A 9,638-nucleotide genomic window follows, 5' to 3' on the forward strand; every position below is an offset into this window, starting at 1 on the left:
GGACTGAAGGATGCTTCCTTCTGATTGGGTCCACGAGTCAAATGAATAATTACGATAATAAAGGACTGTCAACTGTAACTCTCATTGGCTGTCTCCAAATTTGGTGCATAATGAGGGATTGGAAAACACCATCCTCTGATAGGATACTAATTCACAAATAATAATGGTAATGAAGGATTTAGATTGCTTTGCACCAATTAGCTTGAGACTGTGAGCCCACCTCACCCCACCAATAGTGAGACTGGACAGGGGAGTGGGCTGGGTTGGGATAGGATAACAGAAACCTTTGAGCTTCTCCAATTTTCACTCCCTGGCTGATGTTCCTTGAGCAATAAGGACTGTGCCCTTTCTCATGAGAAAGAATAAAGACCTTTTCTGATCTCTGACTCAGACTCCGATTTTGAAGATCTGGCAGTGGTTTCTATCCCACACAATATGTTTTGGGATGTGGCAGAAAGGGAAGCTTAGAATGAATTAGATTCAGCCGCTGATCAAATTATAGCTATTTCAAAATAAAAATGCGTCCTGTAGTGTCATATTTCAAACTCAACAAATAAATTCTCAACTCATTGAGAAAGAATAAAACAATCATGTTTTATGGTATATTACTCAACAAACATTGAACATGTTAAAAAAAAAAACACACACTCAGGTGGATTGAAGGGAATAACGCAAGACGTTGAGGAACACAAAGTAACTAAGACAGGGCAACAGGGCAATTGACTGGATTGGAAAGGTGAGGGAGGAAAATTCAATGACATCCTATAGGTTAACAAAGTTTAGAAGCAAATAGCATCTACCCCCGATGGTTATTATAAGGATTAAATGAGATATTTGTAAAGTATTTAGCACAGTGCCTGGGATGTAATAGGTGCTTAGTAAATGTTTGTTTCCTTCCTTTTCCTTCCCTCTTCACTCCAAATTCTGCCTTCCTACTAATGGACTTCTACTTCTCAGTTCCTCTATCTATTCAACTCCCATAACCTACTCCTCCCCCAGTTATATACAGAGAGATAGTCATATCTTTGGTCGCTCCAGTACCTGAAAGTACATAGCTCTTCCATGTTCATAATCTCCAAAATCCCTTTATCCAATCATCACATTTTATCTTTCTAACTCTCCTTATGCCTCACTATCCCTAATCCTATTCTTCACCCTTGCCATAAGCATCAGTCCCTCTATTCCTCAAGTATTTTCCCAGGTATCAACTCTTCTCTGGCTATGCCTTCCACCTTTCCCAAGGTCAATGTTTTGATAAATCAATTAAACTCAAATAGTCTGCTCCTTTTGTCCCATCAGTAACTTCAGATAGCCCCACCTTCCTGTTTTGTTCCTTTTCACAAGCTGCAAAACAGAGTGGAGGAAGTCACAAAACTATGCTGATTTTATATATATATATATATTTGTTATCTATTTTCATTGGGGACTTAACTAGAGTAATATAATCTACTACTCCTTAACTGATTTTCTGTCCTACTCAGCATACAGCAACTGTTCAAAGTCGTATCTTCCTGAGCATCTTAAAATAATCTCTCCCCTCACTCTCTCAGTTGAGGGCTTCAACCCCTACTTTACTTTAAAAATTGAGATCATACATCAAAAATAGCCTTTTTTAGCTCTGGGGGCAGGTCTCAAAAGTCCAGGGCAATTCAAAGTGGCACTCAACAATCCTCTCTCTCTCTGCCTCCCCGAGGTGCTGCTTCCAAAAAGTTCTTCTGCCTCTCTCTTGTCTCTCCAAATCTACTCACCAGCTCCTCCCAGTTCAGGACTTTCTTTTCACATCAACAAGTCCATCCCACAGGTGAGATTAACAAGCTCTGGGTTTTAACACAATCAGTTTGAAAACCAAGCCAATACAGGGGAATCTTTATATTCCTATTACTATCACACATCTCAGTTAGTAAATAGTATGATAAGAGGAGAATCTTATCTTCACTGGAAAACTGAAACTATTCCCACCTGTGGGATGGACATGTCCGCTTCTCCCGGGGGACCCCAGGCCCACGCTGCCAACCGCCTAACACCAGCTACTCGAGGGCCTCCAGGTCTGGTTTCTAATCTCATCACAAATGAAACCACATTCCAAACTTACCAATGATATCTTTTTATTTTTAACATATTTTCAGACTAGTTGTGTTGTAAAAAAGGATTAGAACCAATGGGAAGAACCACTTGAAAGAAGAAACAAAACAGCAAAAGAAAAAGAATAAATAGTATGATTCCATCTGCATTCAGACTCCAAAGTTCCTTCTCTGGATATGGATAGCATTTTCCATTCCATTCTTTTGGAGTTGTCTCAGATCCTTGCATTGCTGAGGAAAGCTGGTCAAAGTTGGTCATCACATAATGTTGCTGTTACTGTGTACAATATTCTCCTGGTCCTGCTCATTTCACTCAGCATGAGTCCTTCTAAGTCTTTCCAGGTTTTTCTGAAGTCCACCTGCTCATCATTTCTTACAGCACAATAGTATTCCATTACATTCATATACCAAAACTTGTTCAGCCATTCACCAACTGATGGGCATCTCCTCAATTTCCAATTCTTGACCATAACAAAAAGAGCTGCTATTTTTGTACATATGGGTCCTTTTCCCACTTGTATGATCTCTTTGGGATACAGACCTGTAAGTCGAATTGCTGGATCAAAGGGTATATGTACAGTTTTATAGCCTTTGGGGCATCGTTCCAAATTGCTCTCCAGAATAGTTGGATCAGTTCACAACTTCACCAACAATGCATAAATGTTGCAATTTTCCCACACCTCCAATACTTATCATTTTCCTGTTTTGTCATGTTAGTCAGTCTGATAGGTATGATGTGGTACCTCAGAGTTGTTTTGATTTACATTTCTCTAATCAATAGTGATTTAGAGCATTTTTTCATATGATAGGTAGCTTTAATTTCTTCATCTGAAAACTGCCTATTCATATCCTTTGACCATTTATCAATTGGGGAATGACTTATACTCATTTATAAATTTGATTCAGTTCTCTATACATTTTAGAAATGAGTCCTTTTATCAGAGACACTGGCTGTAAAAATTGTTTCCCAGCTTTCTGCTTCCCTTCTAATCTTGGTTGCACTGGCTTTGTTTGTACAAAAACTTTTAATTTAATGTAATCAAAATTCTCCATTTTGTATTTCATAATGTTCTCTATCTCCTGTTTGGTCACAAATACTTCCCTTTTCCATAGATCTGACAGGTAAACTATTCTTTGCTTTCCTAGTTTGCTTATAGTATCAGCCTTTATATCTAAATTGGGTACCCATTTTGACTTTACCTCGGTATATGCTATAAGATGTTGGTCTATGCCTATTTTCTGTCATACTGTTTCCTAGTTTTTCCAGCAGTTTTTGTTAAATAGTGAGTTCTTATCCCAGAAGCTGGGGCCTTTGGGTTTATCAAATAGTAGATTACTAGTCATTGACTATTGTGTCTTGCGTACCTAACCTATTCCATTGATCCACCATTCTATTTCTTAGCCAGTAAACCAATGATACCTTAATTGCCCAATCTGATGGTCTTTTCTCAGGCCTTATCCTACCTGTCCTCTTTTGCTATATTTGTACTGCTGACCACCCTTCTCCTGGATATTCTCTTTCTGGGATTTTGTAAAACTACTCTTTCCAGGGTCTTCTCCTCTCTGACAACTCCTTAAGCTTCTTTGTTCATTGCCCACAGTACAAACCCCCTCACCTTTCTCTCCCTGGTAAGTCATTTCAGTTTTCTCAACTGTCCATTTGGATAAAAAAAAAAACTTCTATGGTCCCACCCAGCTCTCATTCCACAACAGTAATAATGACATTTAAAAATAAGTTGAAACCCTTGAAAAATGAGCCTAGATTGAGAAAAGATGACTTTGACAGTACCAAATTCACTCAGCATGTTTTATCTCTACTTGATCTCACACACCATCCACTGATTTTATTCTGGAAAATTTCATCACAAATTAGGATACTTCCCCCCCTACAATTCAATCTCTTGAATTCATCCAGCCTTCTTTGTTCAAGTTATATTCTATTTTTATTTTCTACCCAAAATACAGTCATCAGAAAGTATTTATAAAGTTTCAGCTATTTGTTTGGTAGGCACAGTAAATACAAAGGAAAAAACTGAAAGATTTCTTGTATTCAAGAAGCTTATATTCCATGGGGGAACTGTACATCTAGAAGTACTTAAAGAATAGAGAGAGGATGTGTGCAAAATAAATACAAGGTCGTTAAATACAGGGTAGTTAGCAAGAGAGGGAATTAGAAGTTGGAGGGAGGGGTTAGAAAAGGCTTGTGTAGAAGGTGGTATATACATAATCTGCTTCCTGAAAGAAGAGAATAATTATAAATTGCAGAGGTATTGCAATTATATTGCAATATAAGGAAGGATTCACTTGAGGATGGGAGTCACTAATGCAAATGTAGAGAGATCAGAGATGGAGTGCTATGTACCTCAGGAGAAAGAATGTCAATCTGGCTGGATCATGGAGTGCAGGAAAGAAAGTAATACATAACAAGAATGGAAAGATAGGTTAGGGCCAGGTTGTGAAGAACTTTAAAAGTCAAATTTAAAAAGTTTATATTTTGTCCTATAGGCAAAGAGAACCACTAGAATTTATAGAATAGGAAAGTAGCAAACTTGGACTTGCACTTAAGGAAAATCACTTTGTCAGTTGTATGGAGGATGCACTAGTGTGGGGAGAGGAGAGACTAGTGGCAGGGAGACCAATTGCAATAATCCAAGTGAGAGGTGATTGGATACTAAATTAAGCTAGCATCAACTCAGGATGGGTCAATTCAGGAGATACTGTATAGATAGGAATAGTATTTAGCAACTGACTGCATGAGCCATCCACTCCATAGAAAAAGCAATGGCTTTCCATTTCATTGTTCCAACATTTTTCTTTTTTGTTTTCTACTCTGAGAAGCATTTCTGGAAAGACAATCAGATGATTAAATCAATCACATTTCCTTAATTTCTTGGGGGGGGAGGTGGTAGTGGTAAAGGAATGTTTAGTATTTACATGTTATACATTAGCATTCCTATTAGAGTGACTGAGACTTATTTAAATTAGGACAGACTATTAAGGCTGGAAGGGGAAAACTGGAGAAAAACTTGCCTGTCCATTTCATTTTACATCAATGACGAAAAGAGGCGCAAGAAAGTTAAATGATTCACTAAAGGTTACATGTATTCCTCAGTATTTCAAGATTTCTAATATAAGTACCCTGTACTTAGAAGAAGGCAGCTAGGTGGTGCAGTGGATAGAGAACCAGCTCTGGAGTAAGTTAAGACCCGCATTCAAATCCAGCCTCGGATGCTTACTAGCTGTGTGACCCTGGGCAAGTTACTGTTTGCCTCAGTTTCCTCATATGCAAAATGAGCTGGAGAAGGAAATGGCAAACGACTCCAATATCTTAGCCAAGAAAACCCTAAATGGGGTCAGGAAGAGTAGGACAAGACTGAAACAACTCAACAACAAAAGAACTCACAAGATTGGGTACAAAAATGCCTATATGGCAGTTTTCTGGAGAGAGTAGTTTATCTGTTATATATTACTAAATGCATATTTTTATTACAACACAGACTCAATACCCCTGAGCCTCAATTTTTTGACCTATAAAATGGAGACTGAACTAGTCGACCTCTGATGTACCTTCCAGCTCTAGATCCTATGATCATTTGATACAATGAAAAGAAGCTCTTGTAGAGGACCTAGGATTAAACCCAATGTCTGATACTAAACTTACCTAGTGAAGTTGTTGGACAAGTCACATGCTTTATAGACCTCACCTGGTTTGCCTTAGTTTCCTCATTTATATAATGAAGGGTTGGACAACACTTTTCTGAGGTTCCCTTGAGTTCTGTAACTATGACCCTGTGATTGTCAAGATCTCAGCATCTCCACAAAAACCTGCTTATGACAATTCTTGTCCACATCACTAATAACTAATGGGAGCAACATTTAAATGACAGCTGGACTCAAGCATGGAAATCAATACAAAAAAACTTAAAACGTCTATCAAAGAGTAAATTCAGTAGAGAACTCATAGTATCATTTTAACTGGGGAAAATATTAGCCTTTACTTTTTCTTTCCTATTCCTCCTTCAAACTTTTATGCAGGTTTTCATTACAGTTTTGATTACTTCCGAAATATACATATGTATTTATATTTTTTTTAAAGGCATTGGGGTTAAGTAACTTGCTCAAGGTTACACAGCCAGGGGTTTCTGGATGGGTAGGTACTAAGTGTCTGAGCTGGGATTCAATCCCAAGTCATCCTGACTCTGGGGCCAGTGCTCTTACTCGCTGTGATACCTGGCCACCCCTTGAAATATATTTCTTAAAGATTTTAATAAGAAAAAAAAATGTTTTGCTGCTTTTTGGAAAGATTTGGCTAGCCTCTTAATGTGGAAAATAACTTTATTAGAGCAATATAACACTGCAACTTGGGTTGAAACCAGCATATGACCAAAGTAATCTTGACCAGTCTTAATAGTAATTTGGGTAGGAAACACCACTTCTTAACTAAAAACTTCTCCTTTTGGTCTGTTTGATGTGGAAGTACAGAAGAGATAGCCTTAGATTTAGGAAACCAAACTTTTTATCATGATTTGAGTTTCATCAGTATTCAATCTTTTTTATCAATTGACTTTGTAACCCTTCCAGATATTACCCTCTCCATGCCTTTTGAAACCTTTTATCTTTTAAGTTTTCTACTGAAAGATGAGTAGATCTCCATCCTTCCTTTTCTTCCAGAATGATTAATTAATCAGTCCTTATTAGCTTCATTACCAGCAAGAAACAGCCAAGAAATTTCAACTTTGAGAACTCAGCACGGACCCACTTTCTGACAGAAGTGATGAACTCAAGATAAAGAGTGAAACACCTATTTTGGATGTGGTTAATGTGGGAATTTGTGTTGTTTGACTATGCTTATTTACTGCGAGAATTTTTTTTCCTTCTTTTTTTCAATGGATGGTTGGAAAGTAAATAAATGCTTGTTGATGTAAAAAAAATTTTTAAATAAGCAGAGGTCACACATGTACACACAACCACAGGCACAACTAGACACACTCCTACCTAAATACTGTATACATTCAACTGGCAACACCCACTCCCTACTAACCTAAGGCCGGGGAACTTATTTCCTTGAAACATTTTACTAACTGTATTTCAATAGAATTGGTTTGCTTCGCAATGTTATATTCTCTATTTAATGCATTTTAAAACATTACTCAGAGAAGGGAGTGCACAGGCTTCACTGGACTGCCAAAGGCGCTCAGGACCCGAAAGAGGTTAGGAATCCCTGCCCCCGCCTCTACTCCGGAGTTGATGCGGGGCAGCAAGTTACGAGACCACAAGCATGGGCTGCAAGTTGCCCGCTCCCCCGGGGAGATGACGTGCGGATCTCCCCCAAAGACCGCACATCTGCGGCTCTTACAGCCTGGCGGGAGAGGGGTGTGGAAAACACCCCAACCCAATCTCACGCTGCCCTGCTGCCCCCCCCCCCAACCTTCACCCCCAACACCATGCACAGCTCCTCCACCCCCCCGCTGGGGGAGGGGGCGGCCCCGGCCAGCTCACCTAGTTGGGCTCCGGTGTCTTCAAGCAGCAGCAGAAGTACAAGGAGGAGAAAGAGGGGGGTGGAAAAAGAGGAGGAGGAGGAAGAGAAGGGAAAGGGGGAGAGGAAGAAGGCGGCCACCCGGGCCGGGACCCGGACCGGGGGAAGCGTCGACAGGCTGCTCTGGGTTCTCACCATCCCCCGGCTCTCCATCCCGGCCTGCAGTCCGCATGCATAGTGCGGGCGGCGGCGCGGAGCTGGTGGAGCCCGGGGACCCGCGGCGGCCGCAGGGGCTGGGGGTGGGGGGATAGAGAGCGCGCGGCCCTCTGGCGCCCCGGCTCCCTCCTCCTGCCCCCTCCCCCGCTCCTTTCTCTTCCTCCTCCTCCTCCTCCTCCTCTTCTCCCGGCCTTTCCTTCCCGCCCCGAAGCTAACGGCGCAGCAGCCGGGGGCGAGGGGGCGCCCCAAGCCCGGCACTCAGCCCTGGCTCCCCGAGGGGAAGGGGAGGGGAGGGGAAAGGGAGCGCGAGAGCCCGGGCCCGGCCCTCCACGCTCTTCCCTCCAATCGGAGCCCGCCCCTTCTCCCACCCGACCCGTTAGCCCACCTTCTGTCTCCGCCTCCCCGAGGCTCTGCTGCCCAGGGTCCTTCCTCTTCCAATCGCGGCGCTCCTCCTGCCCGCTCGCTCCTCTCCCTCCCCCACGTTCGGTCCCGCCCCCGCCCCGCCCCTCCCGCTCCCGGTCCTCGCTCTGCCCCCGCAGCTCGCGCGCGTCGTGGGGCTAATGGCTAGGCTCGTGCAGATGCCGCCGTGGTCGCTCGCGAGCCCTGCAGGTTCGCTGGCTCTGGCCCTGGGCGGCGACTTCCGAGACTTCGCTGGCGCTTTGCCTTCTGACTTCTCCGGCATCGTGCATCCGGGGGCTGGTGGGTGGAGAAGGGAGACCTGCGTGAACTCTGCCGCGACTCGTGGTTTAGAGACTTGGATTTTAAGGAAGAAAAACGGCGCTTTTTTTTTTTTATTTAGAAAAATCTTTGACTCCAAAGGCACCACATGTTTTATGAAAATCAAAGCATGGCTTTACTGCAGTTCTGAATTACAACCGTAGATAAGGACTGAACCTGTGATTTCATTAGTATTTTTAAATTGTAGTTTTTCAAATAACTGGCTTTTATTTTTTCTCCCTCCTCCCCTCCCACCAGCCCCGCCGCCTAAAAAAGAAAAAGAAAATCTTTCTAACCAATATGCATGGCCAGACAAATTCCCACACTGATCACGTCCAAAAAGTATGTCTCTTTCTACATATTTAGTCTATCACTTCTTGGTCAGGAGGCACGTAGCATTCTTCATCAGCCTTCTGGGAATTCCAGGGTAAGGAAACACCTCCGCAGTTCCTGGTCTTAAAGAGATGCCCAGAGCACTGAGACCTTTAAACGTCTTGCCAAGGTCACAGAGCATGTGCCAGAGGAAAGGCTTGAACCATATCGCTCTGCCAGGCCGACTCAGAGTCATAGAAGGCAAATTAAATTTAAGCACCTAGTTATGAGGTCATTCCTTGATTAGGTCGTGGATGATATAAAAATTCATGGCATGATGTAGACCTTACCCACTAGGTTCTTACAAACTGGAATGAAAGAACCTTTGAATAGTAAGGAATCCAATATACCTTAACAAACGATCTTCCAGCCTCCATTTATAGGGAGCCCCCATCTGATGAGGCAGACCTTTCTACCTCTGAACAGTTTTTCCATATGTTGAGCTAATCTAGCCCCTATTGCAGTTTCTCTCCACCCATTGTACTGTCACATAGTTCAGCGTCAGAAACTAATATGACTTTATCAGTAAAAATGACATTGAAGATGTGGCATTACCAACCTACTTGGCCTCCAACTTAAGGAATGTGAAACCTTTCCATCTAACTTGAAGCTGAAACCTTCCAAATGTGTTGTCTTCTGAATTAGAATGTGAATTCCTTAAAATCAAAAAGTGTCTCACTTTCCTATTTGTATGCCCAGAGATGGTGCTTTGCACATGGTAAGTATAAATGCTTTATTACTTCATTAATTCCTTCAACCAAAATTTATTCATCATT

At 42.0% G+C, this 9,638-nt stretch overlaps 1 protein-coding gene across 1 annotated transcript in view; it reads right to left on the bottom strand.

The window, feature by feature from the left end:
• DCBLD2 (discoidin, CUB and LCCL domain containing 2) overlaps nt 1-7,932 on the bottom strand; it is a 112,907-nt gene extending 104,975 nt beyond the window's left edge. The window contains exon 1 of the mRNA XM_069063843.1: nt 7,581-7,932. Within this exon, the coding sequence (XP_068919944.1) occupies nt 7,581-7,770 (190 nt within the window). The 5' untranslated portion in view covers nt 7,771-7,932. The remainder of the gene's footprint in view (nt 1-7,580) is intronic.
• Between the last annotated feature and the right edge of the window lie 1,706 nt (nt 7,933-9,638).

Source organism: Petaurus breviceps, unplaced genomic scaffold (assembly GCF_028583685.1).
Source record: "Petaurus breviceps papuanus isolate PSGF00001 unplaced genomic scaffold, PetGlider_PUasm1.0 90603, whole genome shotgun sequence".
In the NCBI taxonomy this organism is placed as follows: domain Eukaryota; kingdom Metazoa; phylum Chordata; class Mammalia; order Diprotodontia; family Petauridae; genus Petaurus; species Petaurus breviceps.